Raw genomic sequence first — 26,113 nt, forward strand, 5'->3', positions numbered from 1 at the left:
CTGTTTCAGAATTGATGATTTTTCCCAAGGTGAAGTTTAACAGGCTCTTGTTTGTTGATAATGTTTTGAGAAACACAGGGTATTTTTTAACAGCCAGCAAGCATATTTTTTAGTGTTGATTAGTGTTTAATACTGCTAATGTCGATTAGACATTTATCATTAACTGCAGTTCAAAAAGCTGGAGGAAACTGTCTCTTACCAAAACACTGGAAGTTCATTCCAGGTCACTTTTAGTTCTAAAAACTTCGCCTTTGATAGCAATCTCCTTATCTGATAGAAGACACTGAGTCACACGCAAGGCCAAAGTAGTTGTGCCCAAAAGCTTGGCATATGGCAATTAAAACTAGGAAGACAAGCCTTTAAGGAGAGAGGGGGATTCTGAGAAGAAACAGAGATGGCTAAGGATCCTGTAGTTAAGGCAGTCAGAGGAGTTTTAATAAAATTACTCTAGTTGGCTTTAATAAAATGTGCTTGATAAGCACAAAAATAGTTTTGCTTGATAAGACAGAAAAGGTGTTAGGTATGTGAATTTCATGTGCTTCTACTGAATTACTGTTTCTCAGAATTTACACAGAAGAGTGATTAAAAATATCTGAATTTCTATGATTCATTGTACTTAGGAAGATGGCATTTGTTTCAGAGAGCCCTTCATGTCACTCAGTGAGCAGTGGATCCTGTGTGTTCTTTTGGAAAAAGGTACATTTACATAAAGTTAATGTCTGTGCTTTCTTTGAGGTCATAGTTGGAAAATAAATGTCTTAGAAGATTTTATAAGGTAAGTATTTTTTGCTAGAGACTTTCCAGAATTGAAGCAGTTAAATAATGAATAGTGATTACATTTTAAACTTACTTTATTTTTTTTATTTTCAGTTTTCTCACTAATTGGCTCTGCACCAAAAATGTTTGTGTGCTTTAGAGTATGACTATAATTGTAAAATGTGCTTTTGTGTACACTTGGAACATTCTCTGCAAGATTTATGAACTTCAGTCAGCTGTTTGATGTGCTGTTATTTATTTGGACCCCAGGGTCAGCAAATAAGCTCACTCATGACAGCTTTATCTATCAGCAAGTTTCTTTACTTTCTCCTTGTTCTTTCTGCAGGTTCACTATAGGCTGGAAATCCCTCGCAGAAGCTGAGTACCAGGAAAAGAACAGTCAGTGGGGACTTGAGTAGAAAACAAGGTGAAACATAAGATAGGCTGCACATTCGTGAAGTGATAGTGTAAGAATGCTAGTTTGGTATCTTTAAATGAGGAATTGCTCTGCGTATCTTTTAAAAAGAGAGAACATCATAAACACTTCCAAAGAAAACTCTTTATCCATGCATAAATAACTATTTGTGAATTACTCAACTCATATCATTGTTTGTTTGTTTTTTCTCCAAGATGATTGTGTTTAGGAGTTCAGCATTTGGAACTCTCTGATGTTTTTTTCTTCATTCCCATTGGTGTCTCAGTGCGGTCCTTTTTGGTAGTGTTAGCACTATGAGAGAGCAGGTGACCTTCCTGGGTGCCCAAGCTATTTCTTCATACTGAGGAAGACCTAAGACTGACTGCTGTTTTCCTTTTACACAACCGTCTGGTTTCTGATGGAGAGAGAACCTTGGGGGTGGGAATCAAATCTGGGTGATCAGGAGTAGGTGATCTGTGTGCACAGTGGAAGTCATCTGCTCCATCCTTTAAATCTAGCCTCTGAAAACTGATCTTGGAGATTTTTCTTTTCCACTTCCACGGAGTGTACTATTAATTTGGTGGCTGATTTTTTCCGTTATCCCAGTTAGAGATTTATTATGAAGTGCATTCATGTTCAGTGATACCCATAATATATTTCAAGCTCAGTTGAGGAATACTTCTCATCCAGGTGTCTTGGCCTGCAATCCGCAGATGGAAATGCAGATTGGGCTTCTGGTTGGAGCTCGAGACAAGAGGCCATGAATTCCCAGCCTTTAGGATAACAAAAGACATGAAGACAGGTGACCGCAGCCAGGTGAATAGGACAGGACAACGGGGAATAGCAGCAGGAGCGGGTGACTGCCGCCCTTTTGGACAAGGCGACGCCAGTACGATGGATGAGCACGGAACGGGGAGGCCGGAGAAGGAACAGCGGGACTGACGTCCCGGGGGAGGCTACGAGGATATAAAACCCCGGGGATTCTTTGGCTTGAGGGGTTTGGATGTATTTGGGCGCGCCCTGCTCTCCGCTGGCCTTGTTGCTGAGCTCTAGCACGTGGTTACTGTAACAGAAAAAGGCGCCAGCGAGTCAGGGGCACGGCCGGGGGTCAGTCCGGTCTTTGCGAAGCCGCTCGCTTCCCTCGGAGCCCTCGTTTCCCGCAAGCTCAGGAGGGCTGGGCGGAGCGGAGGCGTTGCTCCGTGTCGGGCAGAGCGCGGCTCCCCATGGCCTCGGGCCGTTCCCGCCCGCTCCGCTTCCTGCGGGGCTCTCCCGCCCTCACCTCCTCTTCATTTTCGTTTTCGTTCTCGGCCTGGGCGAGCGGTGCTGCGGGAAACGAAACTGGGCGGAGCGCGCGGGCCGGGCGGGCTGCGGGAGGGTGCGCGGTTCCCGGAGCGTCGGCAGCGGCTCGGAGGTACCGGCGGGAAGGGGTCGCGGGAGGAAGGGCGGGGGTCCGTGCGAGATGGGGTGCCCGCAGCCCGGCTGCGGCGGCCTGGCCCGCCGAGCTCGGTGGCGGGAGCCTGGGGTCATCTTTCGACCGTGTGGCTACGCCTGGCGTCATCGCTGCTCCAAGGGAAATGCTTAGGCGCCGTCGGGTTCTCTTCTGAAGGAACCGATTCTAATTCTGGACAAACGTTACTGATCAGTTTCCTCCCACCTAATTCAGCGAATGATTCAATCTTTTTCTGTCAACAAATCTGCTAAGAAGTCTTCTCTAATCACTAAATTCTCTGCTCTGCTTTCTAAAACTGTTATTCTGAGCAATGACTTGCAAAGCTTTTGCGGGCCAATCATTTGAATTAGTTTCCCATGAACTTTGTTATTGGCACGAATTTTCTATTTTATATTATAGCAGTGACATATCATACCAGGATTAGAGGCTGCCTTTATTCTATGTCTAGTGCAATAGACACCTCTTTGAATGTTACTTTGCAGCATCTGTTGAAGATTGTGTCAAAATGGATTGTGAGTATGTGGCGAGGATCAACCGTTACTGTCAAATGCAGAAATTTACCGTGGTTTATGACCCCATCGACATGAAGGGCCCATCTCATGATCCTAAGTAAGTTTACTCTGCATGTCAATAACTAGCAGGGCTCTTCCTGCAGTGAACAAACTGTGTAAAGCTTGAAGTCACAAATGTTAATTTGCTGAAAGTGTATATTAGTGGGAAAGCTGGTTGAAATCATGAATTGAATGGTAGGTGCATGGGGACGACATCATGTGATACAGTATGAGGAGAAAACTTATTTCAAGGGTGATGGCTCTTTTCCAGAAAGTACCAGCAATGCACCTATTACTTAGTAGTAGCTCTTGTATATTATGCATCTCCTCTCAGATGGTGGATTGGGTTACAGCAAGAATTTCAGTTTATGGTTTAAATGCTACAAAGCATTGCTGATTTCAAACCAGAGAGCTTGGGTGTACTAACTGATTGCATACTAACATATTTAAAGTGTAGTATATTTTTCAACATCTCTTACAAGAAAAGGGTCTTTTGCTTAAAAAGTTTTGCTTTCCCTTTTAGAGACAGTTACAGGTGATGTAATATGTTTTATTTTTTAGCATTGATATATTGTTTTTTTTTCCCTTGCCTAAGGTTGTAGATACTCAAGATCTGTAATATTTCCTTGTGTGATTTGTAAAATTTTTTGCTAGTTTTGCATGAAGACAAGGCCTTATGCTAGTAATTGTTTCTTTTGATGTGTTTCATGTTGCCAGATACCACTGTCTATGCAGATTTATTCTCAAATCTGTCTACCATCCCAGAGTAAATGAGTAAATATTATTTAGATATTATTAGGATCTCAAATGTTAATTGATTATCTTTTGTTTCCCATGTGGCTCATGTAATTTAAGAAAAGTACCCTTATGGCAGTAAAGACCACAGCTGTGATCACATAGCAACATCTTCATTCTCCAAAAGTCATGGCATGGGACTGACAGAACTTACATACATTCCAAATTATTTATCCCATTTATTGTGGTTTTTCATTGTTTATCCTGTGTGTTCTTCTACATTCACAATTGAAATTCAGCCCACTGTATGACAGTGGTATCTAGGAAAATCCTAGGTAACTTGGGCTGCTCTGAGGATACAGTGAAAAGTGTCTGGCTGTAGTGATGTGTGCTGTGAACTTCCTTCAGACCCCTTGTGCTGGTCTTTCCCTGTGCTCTGCCTGCTAGCTGGAGGCATTGACCACTGCTGGTTGTGTGCTGGCTCCCTAACTCTTCTGTGCTATGTCCCTTCTCATAAATCACCTTGCAGTTGTCTGAGGCATGATGCAGCGATCCCATCCTATCATGGTTCTGGTGCTGTGGCTGCTTTCAGTACTGTGTCTGACAGGGTCAATGCTGAACACAATTTAAGATGGTTAAAGGAGCCCAGGGAGGCTCAGTCCTGAGCTTTCTTGGTCTGGGAAGACAGAGAGTGGGCAATTTTTAGACCAGTCCTGCCTAAACCTGTCAAGTCTGGGACAGTTACTTATTAACTTGGGGTTCATGGTGAATAAGTATGACTTTGCATTTATGACCAATTCATGTAACGCTCCTGTAGGTGATCCTCAACTTGGTCATGGAGATCCACTGCAGATTTCTTTAGGATGCTTAAATAAAACGGTGTATTTTAGATGCAGTGTCATAGCAGAATGTGTGGAGTATTCAGTGCTTAGGTATGGGTTGACTGACAAACTCCTTCCCAAAGAACAACCTTTCTTACATGTTTTGGTTTTTTTCTTTGTTGTTTCCTATGTATAGAGCATATGACACACTATAGATGTGTCTTTTCCTGCTGTTTGCCCCCTTAAGATTTCTTGTTAAGCCTTGCTTACGCAATGAGAGGAAGCACTGTTCTGCATCTTCATTGTTTCCCACCCAAACATTTCATTAGAGGGAAATGGAGAATGAGGTTGAAGTATTGAACGAAGTGAATTCTTAAAATCACGATACTGTTGGAGACCAGTTTTCACACAGAAGAGCTCACGGTGCTGTACCTTGACTGTGAATCCATCTTGTTGGCTGTGAGCATTTACATGCTCTGCTGCAGTCTGAAGCACAGAGGTGCCCTGAGGCTCTAATGGTCACTTTAACTTGAGGCAAGTGTCTGCTGCTGCCTAAGGCAGAAATCCAGTTGTTTTCTCCTCTGTTCCCTTTCATGCAAAGGCACTATCAGAAATATTAAGGGATTTGCAGCTGCAGGACAAGTCAGTTCTATAAGGACTGATTTGTCTGAAATCTAACCATTTGTCATTAGAGCACAGCAGTGGGTTGACCCCAGGAGGCAGTAAAACCCTCAGGCAGCTACTCACTTCCCCCCAGTGGGACAGGGAGAGAATCAGAAAGGTGATAGGGAGAAAATCTTGTGGACCGAGGTAAAGAGAGTTTGATAGACAAAGCATAGCTGGATGTGTGACCAACACAAAATAAGGAAGTTGCTTACTCCTTCCCATCAGCAGGCAGATGTTTCCAAGAAAGTGGGGCTTCATTATGCCCAGTGTTTACTTGGGAAGGTAACATATATATATATATATATATCTCCCTCTGGCCACCTGCCTTGGTTGTGTCTTTTCCCAGCTTCTCACATATACTCTGCTTGCTGGAAGGCCACAGTGGGAAAAAGGAGAAAAAAAAAAAAAACCTTTGGTGCTGTGCAAACACTACTCAGCAGTAGGTAAAACATCAACCCTGTGTTAGTCCCAAAGTCAGAACATAGCACCATTCTGGCTGCTCTGAGGAAAGTTGACCCCATCCCAGCCAGACCCAGTACTGTCAGTCCTGGGCTGCATCAGATTCCCATTCTGACTTGTGGAGTTGCCATATGGGAAGCAGGACATGCACAATTGTGGAATGGAGGGACAGAGAAGGAAAGGATCAGCAGTTGAGTGCAGAAGGGCAGGACTGGGGTTTGAGTTTGGTTGTTTGTTAGTAATGTCTTTTTTGTTCTGTTATGGTGGGGCTTTTTTTTGTGACTGCCTTTCAATTCATGTCTCACAAGCACCAGATGTGGTTTTTGTTCTTACTAAGCTGTGTACAGCACAGGATATAAAAAGTGAATGTAATGTCACTTCTGGTTTTGAAATCAAATTAGCTATTCTTACCTGTGTAGTGTCACACTACTGAGATGTGTACTGGTGTTAGGGCTTCACAACCTTGCTTGTAACAATGCTGACCTCATCCATTCTTATATTTCTAAAAATTAAATTATGGTTTTAAAAAGCAGGTTAACAGTTAAAAATACTGTTGGAACTAATAAAGTACATTCATTTGTGACTAGAGAGGAAAATTTAAAATTTATTTATACTAAAGTATTATTTAGTATTTATACTAAAGTATATATACTTTATCAAACATACTAAAGTTATGTTTGATATTATAAAAACTCATTAATACTTCAACACTTCCCAGTTATCCTGTAGTGCTTTGTAGATAATAAACCCAAAGTTTAATTTGATAAGTTTATTAAAGTATATATGTGGGAAAAATGTAGCAATGTTTTAGACAAAGTTTCCTTCATTGCAGGTTCACAGTTGTGGTCAAAATAAACGGTAAGGAATATGGTACAGGCACTGGTAAAAGTAAAAGAGAAGCAAAAGCAGTAGCAGCAAAAGAAACGTGGAAAATGATTGAGAAACAGGTAAGCAAATGGTAGGATTAAGTTGTGGGGATTACTAAGCAGCATGCATCACCCATAATGTAGTAAATATTGAAGATTAATATCTAAAAGTAAACTTCCAATAAAATTTTGTTTAATTTGGAAGTTTCTAATTACTTAAATTGTCTTTGTTCTGTTTTATTCAGGGCTTTTCTACTTATTACTGAATCGTTCTCCTTATTGTTTTTCTATAGGATTGATATCTAATATTGTGTTTCCTCTGTTACAGGAGGATAAGGAAAAGTGTTTGCCTTTGTTAAGATGCCTTGGTGTATGCAGAGTGGACAGGGGTCCTTTTATATCTTGAAAACTGTTCAATGATTCAATGTCTTCAAAACATTTGCAAGGCATTACTGATTGTGTCTGTTGCCACTCTACTAATGAAATTGCTTACTTTCACTTGTTCTAATTAATCTTTTTTTCCTTTTCATTATATTCTTTACAGTATAGCTGGTCATATACTCTGTCCTTCCTTGTTTAAGTCTGTGTTTGATTTTTGCTCCTTAGTTTTCTGCCAAATGTTTTGCCCTTCTTTATTTGCCATTCTTTATTTTTCTTTTTGACTCTGAATGCTTCTTAGCACATTTTGAGTGAAATCTTTCCTTATCTTTTCTATATGGCTCTTATTGTGTCACTGTTACTACTTTAACACAATTGCTGCATGTTTGCCAAGTTTATATTTATTCAAAATGTAATAATTATGCTTGGTATGTCTGTCCTTTGTCACAAAGAACTCAGTTAATGGAAACTTGGGATTTCTTAAGAGTCTTGAAATGTGGACAAACCTTGCAGCTATATTAGTTCTTGTGCACTGTTTATCTTAAAGTATGTTTAAGCTTAAGTTTTTAAGTTACCTGTTTTGTTTGTTTAATAGCAGGAGAGTCTCTCAAATATGGGAGCTGCAGAGTTAAGGACAACTCAAATAACCTCATCACCTCCACTAGACAAAGATTATGTCAGCCTATTAAATATTTTTTCGCAAAAGGTGTGTCAAATGGTTGATTATACTAACAGAACTCGTACTGGAGATGACCATGCTCCCATGTAAGATATAATTCATCTTCCTGCTTCCTTCTAATACCTTCTTGTGTTTACTAATGCTACTGTTTGTTATACTTGGTCATGTTAGCTGAATATTTAGAAAGAGTCAGATGGTGTCATCTGCCTGACAGCATTATCTAAAAACTTCTTGAGCTCTGTCAGGCTTGGTGCTGTGACCACTTCCCTGGGGAGCCTATTTCAGTGCCCAACCACCCTCTGTGAGAATATTTTTCTGATGTCTGACTTAAACTTATCCTGACTCAGCTTCATGCTCTTTCTTTGAGTCCTGTTGCTGGTCACCACAGAGCAGAGATCAGTGCCTGCCCTTCCTCTTCCCCTCACAAGGAAGGTGTAAGAAAGGTGCAGTGAGGGCTGTCCTCAGTCTCCTCCAGGCTGAACAGACCCGGTGACCTCAGCTGTTCTCACAGGGCTTCCTCTAAAAGGTCCTTCACCATTTTTGTTTCCATCCTTCGGACACTCCCCAATAGCTTAAAGTCATTTTTATGTTATGTCACCCAGACGTGCCCCCAGCACTGGAGGTGAGGCTGCCCCAGCTCAGAGCAGAGCCCGACAATGCCCTCCCTTGCCTGGCTGTGATGCTGTACCTGATGTCCCCAGGACAGGGTGGGACCCCCTGGCTGCCAGGGCACTGCTGGCTCACATTCAACTTGCCAGTGACCAGGATACACAGGTGCCTTTCCACAGTACTGCTCTCCAGTCTCCTGTTCCCAAGTCTATACACACAACCTGGGTTGTCCCGTCCCAGCTGCAGAATTTGGCACTTGCCCTTGTTAAATTTCACATGGTTAGTGATTATCCACCTCTTAATTTTAGTGTGTTGGTCTCTCTGCAGGGCTTCCCTGCCCTTGAGGGAGTCAACAGCTCCTCCCAATTTTGACTTGTCAGCAAAATTACTTGGTATCCTTTGTGTCCTGTGTCCAAGTAATTTCATTTATGAAGATGTTGAAAAGCACAGGCCCCAAGATGGAGCCCTGTGGAATCCCACTAGTGACAGGTCCCCAGCCTGATGTCAGACCATTCCCTGTAACCCTTTGTGCCTGACCCACGAGCCAGTTGCTCACCCATCATGGAAGCATGTTTGTCCAGCTGTGTGCCAGATATTTTGTCCAGAAGAACACTGAGAGATGATATCAAAAACTTTGCTGAAGTCCAAAAAAGATTACATCATCTTGCTTTGCAAGATCAGCTAGGTGGATACCCTGTCATAGAAGGAAATCAGGACTTTCTCTCCATGAAGCTCTGCTGGCTGTGACCAGTGACTGTGCTGTCCTCCAGGTGTTTATCAATACCTCCCACAATAATCTTCTCTAGGATTGTACCAGACTCTGAAAATTAGTTATCTTGAAGACACAAACAAATTAATTATCTACCATTATTAATTAGATTAAATGCATATTGAAAACTATGTCCTGAAGATGTATAATTCAAATTTCCATTATATCATGTCAGTTGATTGTAGTGTTTAAAAATCATTAAATGAAGACTTGTCATATGGGACTTGATTCTCCTATTGTATTTTACAGACATTCTGTTAGCTGTACGATTAATGGTCATTTGTATGGAAGGGGTACTGGGCCTTCCCTAGCTGCTGCAAGACAAGCTGCTGCAAAAGAAGCATATGAGAAGGTAAATAAGAAAAGCTCTCTGACAGCATGTGCTGTATTTAGCCTTGTCACAGAAGTTTAAATCTTTGAACTAATTTCCTCATTGCGTTTAAAAGCTTATTCCATGGATTCCATTAAAGAGGGAAACAATACATATATTAGTGTGTTGGTTGGGCTACTGTTAGTAGAATATATGTTGTGTTTCTATATTCAGATCTGGATTAAAAAAAACCAATAACAGTTGATATTTCTCTGTGTTTCAGAGTAGGTCTGATATGTTGTCATTCAAGGATGCACGCACATTAAAAATTTCTAAATTCTGACTTGTATACCAACTGTCTTCTGTGTGAAGTGTTGTTGATCTGGCAGGTTATGAACATACTTCTTTTACTGTCTTCTGTTGGATCAAAAATCTACTGTGTAGTGTGAGAGGCAAAAGCAGGAATCAGAATCAACAGGACTTGCCTTTTGTAGTGTTCCAAGGCAGAGTCTATTGAAACAATTGCTGATACCATCTTCTGGAGAATAGAGCTGTTGTCTTCATGTTGCAAACTATTATTTCTACGAAAAAAAATTATCAGAATTCCAATCGTGATCCAAAGCCGCTTCTGAAATGCACAGAACATATGAACTAACTTAAATGGAGTGTAGTTTAAAGTAAAGGATGGCAGTGTGCAGGAGGGAAAAAGTCTTTTTTTTCTTTTAAGTAATTCTAAAATTTTGTGGCTGTTAGTGTGAATTTTCAGTGCTTTTTAAATGTTTTAAAGTCAACCATGTAATTAATTAATGCCCTATTATAGCTCTAGGAGCCTTTCTTAATATTTTCCTATGTTGTGAACCCAGGGATCTTTTTATTTTCATACAAGTCTGAAATTTACTACCTCAATTAGAACTAAATTTGGGGTGGGTTGTTTTGTTTTGATTTTAATTTGTATTAATTCTCTGTAATGTCTGTTTAACAAGCAAAACGTAACTGGCAGAAAGTAGTACAGGTCCAGTATTCCTGTATTTATAAAAAAGGGGTTTGTTTGTTGGCTCTCATTGAAACATAAACCGTATGGTTTTGTTTCCATGATACCATGATGGAACCAGGAAACATAAAAAGAAAACAAAGTTTGTTTACTTTTTGAGAGGTGATGATCTAAATGCATTGTAAGTGTTGCTTTTAATGTTACTTTTATGCTCTTATGACATGGGTAGTGGGAAGAAGGGGAAGAACCTCTACTAAGAATTTAGCACAAGTTTATTTTATTCAACCCCAATTTAGTTACGAGTTTTGCAGTATTTCTATGCTGAAGACATTGAATGTTAATTTGTACTGACTCAGATTTTCAGTTCTGCTGATTAGGTATATCAAAGCCTATGTATATCCAATTTTCCACACGCAGTTGCACATGCAGCAAACAATGAAGATACTTGTTTTTCATAACTCTTATCCTGGTTTTGAATAGAAACCAAACTCTACTTCTGTAAATGTGTCCATATAGTATGCTCACTGTGACAGGGCCCTGTGTTTTTCCTTTTTCTGTGTGGAAATTGGGCAGATACCTTTCTTCTGCAGGGCTTTGAATGTTTAGTGCAGTTAACAACTCGCTCTTAGCACCCAGTAATATTCCCTCTGCCCTTTCTGAGTGGCATCTTTTGCACTAGGGATTTGTTTACATGATTTTGTTAAACATTCTAGGCTTTTCTTTTTCAGGTGGAAACTGAAAGATCTAATGGCAGTTTTACATCTGTCTCACAGTAAGTTGGGTTCACTGTGATAACATATTTACTAATTTTAGAGGGTAATGTGTGCTCTAATTCTAAATAAAATATATAATTTTAGTGTTTTGTTGAAGTATAAAGCCATCTAATTTTAACTTCTGTTCTTTAACCTTTGGAGCAAAGTGTGTTGTACTTGTGCAATTTTATGCGAGTCTGTATGGGATAGCTTATAGTAAGTTTAGAGCTTTCTGATTTATTAATATTTTGCCACAGGTAGTTCTTTCAGAAGCATTTTTACTGTGATGTAAATGAATAACCCTACCTCATTCAATAGCATTTTTTCATACCATTTTAACACTCATTTTCCTATTGTGACACTCTTGTGAACTCAGTATAATTCAATTTTAATTTATAATTCAGTACTTTCCCGTGCTCCATATTCTGCCACCTTCTCTCCCTTTTTTCTTTTTTTTCTGCTTTTTTCATTCTACATGAACCTTCATTTCCACCAAAGGGAAAAATTTACTTAGCAATAGAAATTAAACATAAAGTTTGATACGTGATTTGAGAACTAGCATTTTGACTGTAGTGCCACTGCCACTTTTACATTCTTCAGTCTTCTAGACATCATAGACTCATTTAATAATATAAATAAATGAGAATATTACAAAGTGTTGTTATTTTAGTAACTTTCTAGCAGGATGTTTTGTAGTTTAAATCAGTCATGATTATTAATGCCTTTTCAGGTTTTGCTTTAAAAACAGTGGATTTTTTTTTGGTACTTCTCCTTTTCTTGTGACAATAATTTTATTTATCACTGTGTTACTTTTACCTAAAATAGTCCATCGTTTTTCAATAGAAACAGCATTTGCTTTGATGACTCAGCTGCAAAGTTGGAAGAAAAAATGAAAGACATGGCAATTTGTGAAAAGCCTTTACCTTTTCAGGTATAGTATGAAAATGGTCCTCATAATTACATTTTTGACCTTGAATAGGGCATCCCTCTTGTAAGAGCTTAACATCAGTTTGTTCTTTTATCCACTAATCATTGGAAAATACATGCATTTTTCCTAAGAATATCCAGTACTGTTAACCATGAGTATTTCCTTCTGTATTGTGGATCAAATTTATGAAGCGTTTAACAAATGGAAGTACTCTCAAGAAAAGGGTCAAACTAAGCTCATTCTTTGCAGTGATAATGTTATGCATGTTTTTGCAGTGATAATGTTATGCATGTTTTTGCAGTGATAAGGCTATGCATAGCATATGTGAAAAACACTGAGCTAAGATTCAATCTTATGACATTGTTTACACAAGGTATGATCATATTTATGGGTAATTCCTAGATATATTATCTAGACATGTTTTAAACCAACTACAGTGAAAATATTCGGGATACCTCAGTTAGGTTTTTTTCTATTTTCCATACAGAGAAATACACGAAGTTCTGTCCTGATGCCCAAAAGGTATGTGTTTATTTTTAGATTGCTATCTCCTGTAAACTACATTGCAAATAACTATTTTTTTCTATCTCTAATCAAGAAATGCTGCTATTGGGAGGTACATTTATTTTCTCATCATGTTAGAAAAATGGCTCATTACAAATTTTGCTTCTATCCTTGTTAAAGAAAATTGGCAGCTAACTTTGCTAGTGTGAGAAGGAATGAAGAGGAAAAAGGTATGTCAGATTCAAATGAATGTTTGCCGGATGTGGACACAAACGCTGAAGAAGAGAATAGGAGTCCACACACTGTCAATAAAATGTAAGGATTTTTAAAATTAATATTTGTAAAGCAATAACAGTATGTATGAATCTAGATTTGTTTCCATATTTAGAGTAGAAGGAGGGAAAATACTGCTGTAAAAAGAACTTTGAAAGAAAATTGATATTAGATTATTTTCCCAGGAAATTTCAAATCTCGCACAGAAATTGGCAAGCAATGGTACTTAAAGCCCACAACCAAACATTGTTCATGTGAATATGGGAGGGTAATTACCTGACAGGCCTGAAAGGGTCAGTTTCCCTTGTTGTTTTAATCTGCAAGGCTGTGATTTAGAGCTGTAGATTTGTCAAATTATCACCCTAGAATGATATTGCAGTAGATGTATTACATCCGTCAAGATTATTTTTATGACCTTAATTGAAAATTAAGTATAATTAAGTTTTGTTTTTTTTTTAAAGATTTCTTGATCTTTTTGAAGAAATAGAGCCTATTGATAAAGGTGGTTTTGGGACTGTTTTCAAGGCAACATCAAAGTCTGATAAGAAAACCTATGCAATCAAACGAGTTGAATTCACAGAGTATGTACTGTATCTTTACTTCTGCCTTTTAGGACAACCTTAATCAAGATTTAATAATTGTTTTCTCTCTTCAAAAATACTAGGAGCATTTAGGTGATTTTCATTATTAATTTGTCCTTTCTAGTAAACTGTTTTCTTTATTTCCAAGTGAAGCTGAAAGTGGTCCTGAACCTTTTTTAATTTTTGTAGGTGTGTTAAGTTCTCTTTTCCCTGAACACAGCAGTGCTGTGTTGCTAATATTGCAAAATGTGTTTGAAGAAAACCTGATGATTATTAAAACATTGGAAGCATCCCTGTTATTTTTACAGGCCACATAGAAAATTTACATATCAGAAATGCAAAATAACTAATTACAGAAAATAGAAAAAATTAAGTAATAAATTTTGTGATTTGTAATTAGGAAAATGCTTTAAATGTGACCCGTGTTGCTGTCATGATGTGTTACTTGTCTTTTATAAATCCCAACAGAGAATTATGATCTTAATTTTTTTAGAGTAATTTTCTGTAACCATTACCTAGTGGAATATTTTATCAACAGTTGAAAAAAATATCTTCTTTTAGGGTATCTGTTGAAAATGTTTTAAATTGTTGGAGATACTCATCTTACATTGTGTAATGTGGTACATTTCCCTTTGGATTCTTGTGTCCTTTGCAAATACATGTTATTTTCATTGGTATTGCTGTCCTGAGATCTATACTGAAAACCTTCTACTGATTCTTCAAGTAATGACTGCTGCTCTGCTGGTGGGTTTGCAGCTATCTGCTTTTTTTGAGTGGGGATTTAAATCTTAATACTTTTTACACTTTGAATATCTGAGCAGATGAAAGAAAACCCACCAAATTTGTAACTTCAGTTTTGAACTTTCAACTTATATGAAGGAAAATACTATGCTTTGTTTCTAAATTAATGTAAAACTATCTGTATGCTGCCACTTGATAGCATATCTTTTATTTACCTTTGTATTGTGTTGTAATAGGGAAATGCCTGGGTTTTTTTTAATTCTTCCCCCCCCCCCTCCTGATAGGAAAGTAGAGCGTGAAGCAAAGGGACTTGCAAGTCTTACACACGAGAACATAGTGCGGTATCATTGCAGCTGGAAAGGGTATGACTATATAAAGGACCCAGAATCAAGGTAACTGCAAAATAATTGTTTGCATTCACAACCTTTTTTGCCACAGTAAACTTTACGCTGTTGATGATCGGTGTCTTAGTTTGAAAGACAGGTATCTGCTAGGGAGGGCAGAGCCTCCCTTTGGAATGGAGAATTTGAATCCCCTCCCTCCATATTATTATAATTTAGAAAATTAGAGGGGCTTTCAGGCAGAGTTCTGGGAATAGGAATAACAGTTCTTTACTAATATGTATAACAAGACAAACAAACAACAATAATAACTGCAGCATTAAAAGTAAACAGAACTAGGGACTTTGAGGGGCTTCGCTTTACAAAACCTGGGGCAGTCTGATTCCAGTGTGGAACTCCAAGAGCACCAAGCTGGAGCGGTGGGAAATCCTGGGCTGGTGGTAGCAGCCCAGATGAAGCAGTCTGGTTGAAGCAGTGATCTTGTAGAGAAGGTCTGGTGGTCTTTGTCCTCTGCAAAAGATCTAATAGGTAAGGGCTCAAATCCCACATTATATCCATGTGAGGATACCTGGCTCTTCCCTCTGCTCGGAGCATATCCCAATGGGATGCAGCAGGTCCTTGATTGCCCATGAACAGAGATAGCTCCTGGAGGGATTTATCTATGGGTCATGGCAAGGCATTGCTGGGCCCATTAACAGTTCATGAAGGTGGTGATAGAATAGATTTTGGGCACATCCTGGATTGTAACCTAGGTCAGTTGGTTATCAATTATTATACAAATAGAAGTGCACATGTGCAATTGTACTGCTAGGAGAAAAGGCACAGTGCTTTCCAGCAGCAGGTTGTATGTCATTAAGTATATTTGTCTTCTTTTCCTTGATAATTAAGATTCATAATTTTATATTTCTATCTCTCTCAATATATGGAACTTAATTTATAGAGGAGAGTAAGACTGCAGAACCCAAAATTTGGGGCAAGAATTAACAACAGAAACTAAAAAATTGTCTGACAGTTGGCTACCAAATTCCTGATCAGAAGCTTCCTTTTTATAGCCAGTAGCTATCATATATTTAATTATTTCCCTAAGTTAGTATTTTAACCATGATGCCTGAAACAGTTTTGATTGATTAGAAAAGGAATACAAAATTAAATGCTCTTTAATTTAGAGGTGACCTTTTGACACTGAGACTTCTGGTAAAACAATGCTGAGAGTTTAACTCATAAATGAGACTATTAACTTTTCCAAGCTTCTGTGATAAGCTTTTTTCACTAGCTGCCATACTTGCTTAGAGCCATAATATATTAATGGATTCAAAGTTATGGTTGACATGATACCCCTCCATAAGTCTGCTCATTAAATGAGGAGTAAAATGGGAGGGAAAACTCTTGACAAAACTGAACCATTAATATGTTGGAGCCTCAATATCATGTATGTATTTTTATATCAAACAGTTATTGGAAAAAAGAAAAGAAAAAAAAAAAAGTCTTCAAAGCTGAGGTCCCAGACTGGAATTCATGCCCTGACCTCAAGGTTACAGAGAGTCCTGAGCCATTTAAGGCTTGTTCTCTCAGTGCCTTGAGCAGCTTTATTCATCACACAGTGTACGTAGGAAAAAATAGTGCATGCTTCTCTTTTTTTTTTTTTTTTTCTTCCCCTCACCTTCTCCAGCCTTAGCCTGTCCTGTGGGTTTCTCTGGAATGTGTGAGGCTGCCAGATGGGTGAATATATTTAATCTAGATTTCCAGCTCTCAGAAGGGTTTCTGTGACTAGCAGACCAATATCAAAAACGGTCACTGCACTGCCTTCTTGACAGGACAGAGCTGGAAAGAACATGACCATTCTGGGCAGGATAGGAAAGCTGATGTCTCTTTACCAAAATAGAGAACACGTGTCAGGGACTTGCAGTACTTCCTACAAGGCTCCGTGGGAGCCCAGGACAGTGGTGTTTCTTCCTGGATAGGACATACCTCTAGGTATGAGGGAAATGGAATTTGGGCTTTCAGGAAACTTAAGTGTGAAACTAGAGAGCAAGCAAAACTTCAGTAATATTCCAGGAGTATGTAGCAATTGAGCAGGTATTTTTTTTGATTCTTTGGGTTGCAGTTCTATTTATTTAATACAAATTGCTCTAGGAACTTTCTGAAAATTAATTGACTTGCAGACTTTGTTTGGGTAACTCCAAAAATAATTATTAGCAAAAAGGGCTTTTGAAGATGATTTGGGAGGAATTGTATCTTGCCAATTTTAATATGATATGTAATTTTCTTTTGAAGCCAAAATTCAGATAAAATTCTCTGTCTCTTCATCCAAATGGAATTCTGTGAACAAGGGACATTGGAAAAGTGGATTGCAAAAAACAGAGAAGACAGACAGTATCGTGCAATGGCACAAAAGAAATTTTTGCAAATAGTGAATGGAGTAGAATATATTCATTCTAAAGACTTAATTCATCGAGACCTCAAGGTATGTAGGATAGGAAAATAAAGAAAAAAGCAAAAAGAAAAAGTTAAAGATAGTATACTTACTGGAATTTCAGAGAATGAATAGTTATAGTCTTTGCTATATGTCTGTTATGTACCTTAGCAGTCTGCTCCTTTGGATTTTGCTAGTGATTGATTTTCCTTCAGCAGCTGACTGAACCTCATCCTAAAATCAGAAGGTGAACTTGGAGGATCCCAGAACATAATAGTAGTTCAAAGAATCAGTAGCCATCAGCTAACAGGCGTTTTCAGTGTGTTACTAGGTCACAAGACTTCCTATTGGAAAAAGAAAAGTTGAGTCTAGAGAGCTTGCTCTTGCCACATTGTAAAGGGATACTTTATCTATCCTAATACATGCTGTGTTTGGTAACATGCTCTAGTTACTTTTGTGTGTGCATACAAATCTTTGAATGCTACAGTTTTGGATAGAATTTAAGTCTTTAGATGTGCAGAGTCATAAAAAGATTTTATTTCAGTATAAAGATTATATGGGACAAAGCCTTCATGGCTTCAGGACAGAAGCTATAATGTTGCTTACAGAGTTTTAAATCACTCACTTTGTGGGAAAAAAAATGAAAAAATCATTAGTGTGGTGGCATTCCTAGGGTTAAGCTAACTTCCCTACCTGACCACTCAGCAGCCACTCTGGCAGTCAAATTCCCACCACCAGAGACCTTGACAGCAGGGACTTGAAGTCTCTTCACATCAAGCAGCTCCAGTGAACCCACAAGTGCCTCACTGGACCCCCTACACACCCTGGCTGTATTTGATGCATGACATGGGGTTCAAACCATTGACCCTGAGATTAGGAGTCTCATGCTCTACTAGCTGAGGTAGGAGTAAGGCTATGGTCGATCAGGAGTGGTATTTTAATGCTCCTAATGAGTTCACACACTGCTTGCTCACTTCTGCCTCCCCTGTGGCAGGCTGGAGAGGAGAACTGGAGGCATAAAAGGTAAAGAGAACTGATATAAGAACAATTTACTGGAAACAGCAATGAGATAAGAAAACAACCGTAAACAAAAACAGTAACAGCATTAAAAACAGAGAGTGATTCACATGCAAAAAATTCACCATGGAGCCCTACCTGATAAGGCCACACTCCCATGACCTGAAGCGAATCCTTCCCTCTTTCCCAGAAAATGACATGGAGTGGTTTAGAATAATCTCTGTGTTCTAGCCATGTATCCCCCACTGATTATGGTACAAATTAACCCTCTCCTGATTAACCAGAATCAAGTTGTACTACTAACTCCTCTACCTATATTTGAACTGAGGAACTTTCCTCTTCAGTCTGCTGTTAGCTTAGGTGCTTGGCCATCTGAGATCTCCATAGCCCCGAATCAGTGTCACGGGATAGATTCAAGCTGAGATTAAAGCTATACTATTTAAATATTATACAATACTTATATTTAATATACAGTACTATATTAAATGTGTGGACATGGTCAGACTTGAATAGAACAAGTACAGTGAGCATTCTTTACAAGAAGATCTCTTCCTGCTGACTGTTAAGTATTTCCTGGCTTTATGGTCCACTGGAGCTTCTTTGACTAAAAGATAGCATGAGGCTATTTGGCTTTGTTTTAAAGACATTCAAAAGTATGGTTTCCTGATCTTCTTTGGGAAACTTCACTGAAGCATATATATAGTTCTGGTTTTAGTTGACTTTGTTCTGGTTTTGGCTAGGATACAGTTAATTTATTTTCAGTAGGTGGTACAGTGCTATGCTTTGGATTCAGTATTATAATAATGCTGACAACACACTGATGTTTTGGTTGCTACTTTTTAAGTCAAAGGCTATTTTTCTACATGGAAGAGGGGTTGATCTGGACTCAGGGAGGGGAATCAGGCATCAGTCAGCAGGTGGTGGCAATTGTATTGTGCATCACTTGTTTTTCCTTGTTTTGGTTTGGTTTTTCAATTATTTTATTATCATTATTATTTATTTTATTATTAATAAATTTTACTTTTGTTTCAGTTATTCAACTGCTTTTAACACAACTTGCAAGTTTACTTTTGATTCTCCCTCCCTTTCCAGTGCGTGGTGCTTAGTTGCCAACTGGACTTAAGCCATGACACTGTCAAATTTAAAAAGGGGAAGTTTAATGGTAATGTAAACAAATTTAAAAAGGGAAAGGTTAATGGAAATATAAAAGTGATACTCAGAGCCACTGTAGTAAGCCTTAACTCTGCATTTGATTTAGTACACATGATCCTTCTGGGCCTAACAGAAGCTCTTACTTGAGTGGAATTTAAATGCTTTATCCAACTGTATCAAGTCCTGGCTAGGACTGAAGAGCGAAAAACACTTTGGGATATAGAAGGTTATATGCACAATGTAGTTGATGAGCAATTAAAGCATGACACAGTTACTGCAGAATGTACTACTTGAAATTTAGTTTGTGTTTTTAAAAATTGATTTAACTTATTTCTCTTTCCACACCATCAGTTTCTTAATGCTACTTTCTGAACAATTATCAAATTTTATTGGGAACACTTCTGTGGCTGATTATGCTTGATGATAAACCTTGGTCATTTGGTGATTTTTTTTTCTTCTTTTTATTTATATATATGAAAATAGCCTCAGAATATATTCATATCACATGATGATAAAATAAAAATAGGTGACTTCGGTCTTGTGACTTCTGTGACATTTGAGACTCTGACTGAGAACAAAGGAACAAGATCGTATATGGCACCAGAACAGGTAATTATCAATCCTAATCTCAGTATTAAAGCAAGTTGCCTAAAGTTCCCTGGTATGACTGTATGCAAGGACAACTGTATTTTGGAAAAAGCTTTACCACAGGTGTGGTAAAGTTTTTTGCTCTGTGTGAACATACAGTCTAACACTGCATGCTGTAAGGAATACTTTTGTAAAACAGGGTGCCAGACATGTATTTAAATTTGAATTTAGGACCCCTGTTAATTGTGTAATTTGAGGTTTTCTGTTTGTTTCATTATTTGTCCCAGGACAATATTGGCATGCTTTTTTTGTACAGGTCTTTAGAAGTCTTAATTTCAGGGTGTTCAATGTGACATAATAGTCACTATTTACCAGGTCTGAGGCTGAAAGGGTTAACAACTAGAAGGATATTGAGTAGGGCCAGTCTTGTAGCCTTGGGGTGGAAATTTCTGCTGACTTCAAAGTTTGCTTTAAGAAGTGCTGTTGTTCTCCAGTTGGATTTGATGCCTGTATTCTGTTCTAATATTTCTAGTTTGGGGACAGATATGGAAAGGAAGTAGATATTTATGCACTGGGATTAATTTGGTTTGAAATTCTTTCGGCATTCACTGGTCATGAAAAATCTAAGGTAAGTATTCTTAAAATTTAAAAACTCTCACTGTTGTGCTGCTGTTTTGCCTTGTTGCTGCTATTGCATATTGACAGCATTTTAGAAGGAATCTCTTTATTTACAGTACTATCTCTATTTAAATTTTTTTCCTTAATTCATTTCCATAAAGCCAGTAAATCCTCACACCTCAGTTGAAATGTCATAACTGAAGGAAAAAAATATTAGTTTATTTCACTTCTGTCTTGCTACCTATACACTGAAGCCTGAGCAAACTTTAAAAAGGATAATGTCAAGTAAAAAAAGGATGTCAAGTTTCTTATAAATCTTTTTCTTTGATCAGAAACTTAATGGGAGTATTTTTCTAATTTTAGAAAATAAAAACTATGGATGGGCAACTTGTGTCTCTGTCATGCTCTTGTCTTCACTGCACAGTGGAGCAAGAAGAGTTTCCACCAAATCAAAACCCTTGCAGTTTTCCAAGATGAAAACAAAAGTGATTTGGAACATGTTACTTTAAGTGAAACAGATATTATCTCAAAAAGAAAGCCCATGTTACTTAAGCTTTTTTTAAAAAGGTGTCTTGTATGTATTTTGAGCTTTTCATGTGCAAACCTGCATATTGGTAGACAGTGATGTAGCTGCTGGGTATCTTGTCTAAAGTAATTGTGGTTGGACTCAGACTTTGAACACTGTTAGCCAGATCCTTTTACCAGAATGTGAAAATCACACAAGTGTGTCTTTCAACTTGGCTCTGCACAGCCACCTTGCAGTACTTCCTCAGATCTTCTGTTCCGGTGCACAGTTGACTGCAAATGCATGCAGAATCCCACAGTGCTTATAGCTGGAAAAGTGTAATTTCCTTAAACTATAAAAATCTTGTGCTCTGCAGGCTGGTGGGGAAGTCATGTGGATGGAAAATCCTAGGATGGTCTTCAGTTGCTCCATTAGATTAGAAACAATTTCACTTAATGGAACATGATGGTAAACTCTAGTGATGGCCAGTCCTGCTGTAAGAACATCATGTAAAAGCAAAGTTGATTATTCTGTGCTGAGTGACTGATTCAGCAGGTAGGATCACAGTCCTAAAGCTACTGCTAAAGAGTAGGGGAAAAACTCGAAGTTCACGGGAGCTGTTGTTTCACAGGATAGTGGTTGTGAAGGTCTTGCTATGCCAGGCATAGAGGGATCCATAAGACTAGCTGATGATTCAGGATACACAGCTAAGTCTGAGAACATGATTGTCATCTTCAGGCAGATATTACACTAGTTAACAGCAAAAGAATTAAGCAGACTGCTCTGTTTACCCAGAAAGCCACTTGTAGAATAACAGAATAAAGTTGGAAGGGGTCACTGGAGGTCATCTAGTCCAACTTACCTGCTCAAGCAGGGTTCCCTAGAGCCCATTACTTGGGCTTGTGTCCAGTGTGTCTCCAGTGAGGGAGACTCCACAACCTCTCTGGCCAATCTGTTGCAGTGCTCAGTCACACACACAGTACAGAAGATCTTCCTCGAGCTCAGGTGGAGCTTCCTGTGCATCAGTTTCTGCCCATTGCCTCCTGCCCTATTGCCTGGCACCACTGAGCAGAGCCTGGCTCCATCCTCCTGGCACCTCCCTGCAGATACTCACAGACATTGATGAGCTCCCCTCTCAGTGCCTCTTCTCGAGCCTGAACAGCCCCAGCTCCCCCAGCCTTTCCTTTTTAACAGAGGTGCTCCAGTGCCTCAGTCATCTGTGTTACCCTCCACTGGAGCCACTCCAGCAGCTCCATGTCTCTCCTGTCCTGAGGGGCCCAGAACTGGACTCAGCACTCCAGATGTGCCTCACCAGGGCTGGGCAGAGGGGCAGGATCACCTCCCTTGAGCTGCTGGCAATGTTCTTCCTAATGCACCCCAGGATTCCATTATTCCATTGGCCTTCTTGGCCACAAGGACACACTCAGCTCATGGATGCTTATGGATGCTTATAGCATATGGATGCTTATGCTTATAGCTCGTGGCTGGCTTATTGTCCACCAGGGCCCCCAGGTCATTCTCCACAGAACTGCTTTCCAGCATGTCAGCCCCCAGCCTGTACTGATGCCCAGGGTTATTCTTCCCCAGGTGCAAGACTCTGTATTTCCTTTTGTGGAATTTGAGAAGGTTCCTCTGTGCCCATCTCTCCAGTCTGTCCAGGTTCTTCCAAAGGCCTGCACATCACTCTGGGGCATTGCTACTCCTCCCAGCTTTCTGTCCTCAGTGAACTTGCTGAAGAGGCATCTGCCCCTTCATCCAGGTCATTGGTGAACAAGATAAACAATACTGGGCTCAGTATTGAAGCTAGGAGGACAACACTAGTGACAGGCCTCCAACTAGACTCTGTGCTGCTGAGTATGACCCTCTGGAACCTGCTGTTCTGCCAGTTCAGCCACCATCTATTTTTCAGACTGCTCTTCCTGGGCTTGCCTGTCAGGATGTTGTGAGAGACAGTGTCATATAGAAAATGTTAACCAAAAGCCATTTCTAAAGCATGTAATGACCAATCTCCTGTTGCTTTGGAGTCCATGTAGCCTTTTTTGCAATGACTCAGAAATAAGTGTGTGGTACTGAATATTATAAAAAGGAGGAAGCACACCTGCTTGGCTTGCAAACAGAAATTCAGTTGTCTAACTTTTTTCTTTTAATATCATTAGACAATATAAATTCATTATTTTTAAATTAAGGAAAGAAAAATAATGGTTCTGAAATAGAGAGGACTATTGAAACAAACGTAATTGTTTTGTGTGAAGCTTTTAAGCTTAGAAATGGATAATAGTTGATGAAAAGGCCATAAAACCAAACCAAAGCACAACTAAACAAAAAAAAAACAAACAAACCCAGCTTTCAAACTATTTACAGTTACTGTTTGAAGCCTTACATTTTCTGTAGATTTGTGTTTTCCTAACTACTTCAGTAAACTATATACATCATAAGGTAGAGATACAAAGCATAACAAATGAAAGAATACCAAAACTCTTCTTTTTTATTAATTTCAGGTATGGCCTTCTGTTAGAGAAGGTAAGCTTCCAGAGAGCTTCACCAAACAATTTCCAACAGAGGTATGGGATTTTAATATATTTTTTGGTTACTGTATTAACTTAAAAGATAAAACAAACAAAAAATCCCCTACTAACATTTAATATTTTTTGCAGGCATCCACAATCAAAAAGATGCTTTCAACATCGCGAAGAATCACTGTGTCTCATTTACTTGACATTGTTAAGTGTGTTGATGAACAGAAGGCACTTAAAAATTATTCTTATTAAATGTCCTTTCACACCATGTTTAAATCCAGAGTTTGACGAATTTATTACAACTGATGAAGTGACAATAGCTGTCAGAAGCAACAGCAAGACTTGGGGTGTGTCTTTTCCTTGGCCGCTTCACCATTCATGTCTGCCAGCTGCAACTGGGACAGGGCACTTCTGCAAGAAATCACGTGAAATTTTTACCTGGAAACATGGGTTGTGGATGAACTGGACTGTTTTGTACAATAAGTAATAGATCCTATTACTTTTCCCTCGAAGATTATGCTGATGTGCTAAAGTACTAACTGGGCTGTGGCAAATCCCTGCATGTGCTGCTTCCATTATCCCTTATGGTTATCTGTTCCTTACCATGGAAGAAGTGCTGTCTGGTGGTATGTGACTCAAACCTTTCTGATTTGTTCAGTGATATTGTTATAATTACTGGAATGCTCTCATTCATACCAAGACTGGTTTTGACAGAAAAGATACTAGGAATAGGTGAATGTTATTCTTCACTGAATTTCAGTACTTTATAAAGTGTGTTTTCTTATCTCTTCACAGCTGCTGCTGACCTAGCACCTTTAGTGCTCTAGAATTTAAACTTGTAAAATGAGGATTTCTTAAGAATTTAAATGTTAAACATTTAAGCTTCTAGGAAATCTAATTTAGAACAAATCTGCTCTTGAAAACTTTAGGTTTTGATGGTTGTCTTTTTTAGAAAGGAACATTCAAGGTGCTATTAATATAAGAAAATTCCCCAATTGCCTAAGTAATAACCATTTGAAATCCTAGGCTGGGAGAACACTTAAAACATTCCCGTGCTTCTAGGTTATAGTCCCTTATTGTAATACTGAGGCATGCCTAACCCTTAATAACTGTACTGACTACCTCTGCTGTGCCCACTGCCAGCCCCACAAAAGGGAACAGCAGATTCTCTGCTACTCTTCATGTACATCCTTCAGAGTTCAGCCTTGCCTGAACTCAAAGTACTGTGCATGGTGTGGGGAGCAGGGTGAAAAGACAGGCACATTGGACCTTAAGGTGCTTGTCTTTGAGCTCTATCTTGTCAAACTGATGTAGGGCAAACATAACTCCCTAAGGGAAAACGAGCAGAGATTTCTAAGCAAAAAAATAGGTAATATATGAAATACTGTAAAGTGGGTGACTGCTCTAAAAGAAGTGATACAAATGAAAGTATTTTATATTCTTAGGGAAATTAATGACGTTCTGGTGCAAATATTTGTTGCTAAATAAGAATGTGATTGTACATACTTTTGTAAGGCCTTACACTGCTTTCTGTTTTTCTCTTTATCATGAAATACATATATAGAATTGTAGAATGGTTTGGGTTGGAAGGGACCTTAAAGATCAACCCCCCTGCCCTTGGCAGGGACACTTTCCAGTAGATGACACTACTCAAGGCCTTGTTCAACCTGGCTTTGAACGCTGCCTGCGATGAGGTATCCACAGCTTCTCTGGGAAACCTGTTCCAGTGCTTCACCACCTTCAAAGTAAAGAATTTCTATACTTTACCTTTCACTTCAAAGCCATTCTCCCTTGTCCCCTCACTATATGCCCTTAGAAAAACCCCCCCTCCAGCTCTCTTGGCATCCCCCTTTACGTACTGAAAGGCTGCTCTTTCAGAGCCTTCTCTTCTCCAAGCTGAACAACTCCAACTCATGCGACTTCATTTGTCAGTTTCCTCAGGACCAGTGGATGCATGTCAGCAGGTCCCATGGATTTGTGCCCCTCTAGGTTCTTTAGATTTTCTTAAATTTGATCTTCTCCTTGATATCCCTTGCCAGATTGAAAACCATCAGGGCTTTATGCCTTCCTAGCCTTATCCCTGAGTGGAATTCATAAAGTATTTCACTACTCTAGACTAACTAGTATTTCTTTGCAGTGGTCAAGATCTGTGAGAAATTATATATCCTTACAGACTAAGTACTGCTATTTCTGCTTTCTCTTCTCTTTAATCTTTTGGGACAAAATTAACATGTAGTTGGACTTGATGATCTTAAAGGTCTGCTTCCTAACCTAAACAATGCTATGAAAATGTTCATATGAAAATTGGTATGTGACAATCTCTTGGTTGCATTTCTTTTATAGCTTTTGGACAGAGCAAAGTAGTATCATTACCTTCTTGCTGTTAAGTAATATTGAGTTTGTCTCAGTAGTTTTTTATATATTTTCCCTGCATAGTATTTGTATACTTCGGCATTAACTTTTAATAAATGGCTAGTTATAGTTATAATGACTGTTGTTAAAATAAAAAAGTATAAACGATAAAATAAAAGGTCAATTAAAATATATTTTTATGTAAGAAAATGAAAACCCACCATCATGGTCTAATTCTATTAAATTATGAAAAATATGCACCTTTATATACAAAAAAATATTGGTTCAAGTAATGTCACTGGTATGTTTCACAAGCTTTTTTTTCCCCCCACCAAGTTTAAGATAGTAAGCAAAACCAGTCTGGTATTTAGGCATCT

General features: G+C 38.8%; 1 protein-coding gene across 2 annotated transcripts; it reads left to right on the forward strand.

Moving 5' to 3' along the window:
* Positions 1-1,977: 1,977 nt before the first annotated feature.
* On the forward strand, positions 1,978-26,003 carry EIF2AK2 (eukaryotic translation initiation factor 2 alpha kinase 2). Of its 2 annotated transcripts, none has more exons than XM_062490250.1 (16): positions 1,978-1,987; positions 3,104-3,230; positions 6,686-6,800; positions 7,693-7,862; positions 9,404-9,506; positions 11,184-11,227; positions 12,051-12,138; positions 12,623-12,657; positions 12,820-12,954; positions 13,374-13,493; positions 14,519-14,626; positions 16,850-17,039; positions 19,641-19,766; positions 20,278-20,373; positions 23,367-23,429; positions 23,523-26,003. In XM_062490250.1, exons 2-16 carry the CDS (start codon positions 3,127-3,129, stop codon positions 23,634-23,636), a joined length of 1,611 nt encoding a protein of 536 aa, XP_062346234.1. In that variant the 5' UTR covers positions 1,978-1,987; positions 3,104-3,126; the 3' UTR covers positions 23,637-26,003. The 2 variants fall into 2 exon arrangements, with proteins under 2 accessions (XP_062346234.1, XP_062346235.1); XM_062490251.1 differs by lacking the exon at positions 1,978-1,987 and adding an exon at positions 2,524-2,582.
* Positions 26,004-26,113: the final 110 nt, after the last annotated feature.

This window comes from Cinclus cinclus, chromosome 3 (genome assembly GCF_963662255.1).
Source record: "Cinclus cinclus chromosome 3, bCinCin1.1, whole genome shotgun sequence".
NCBI classification, from domain to species: domain Eukaryota; kingdom Metazoa; phylum Chordata; class Aves; order Passeriformes; family Cinclidae; genus Cinclus; species Cinclus cinclus.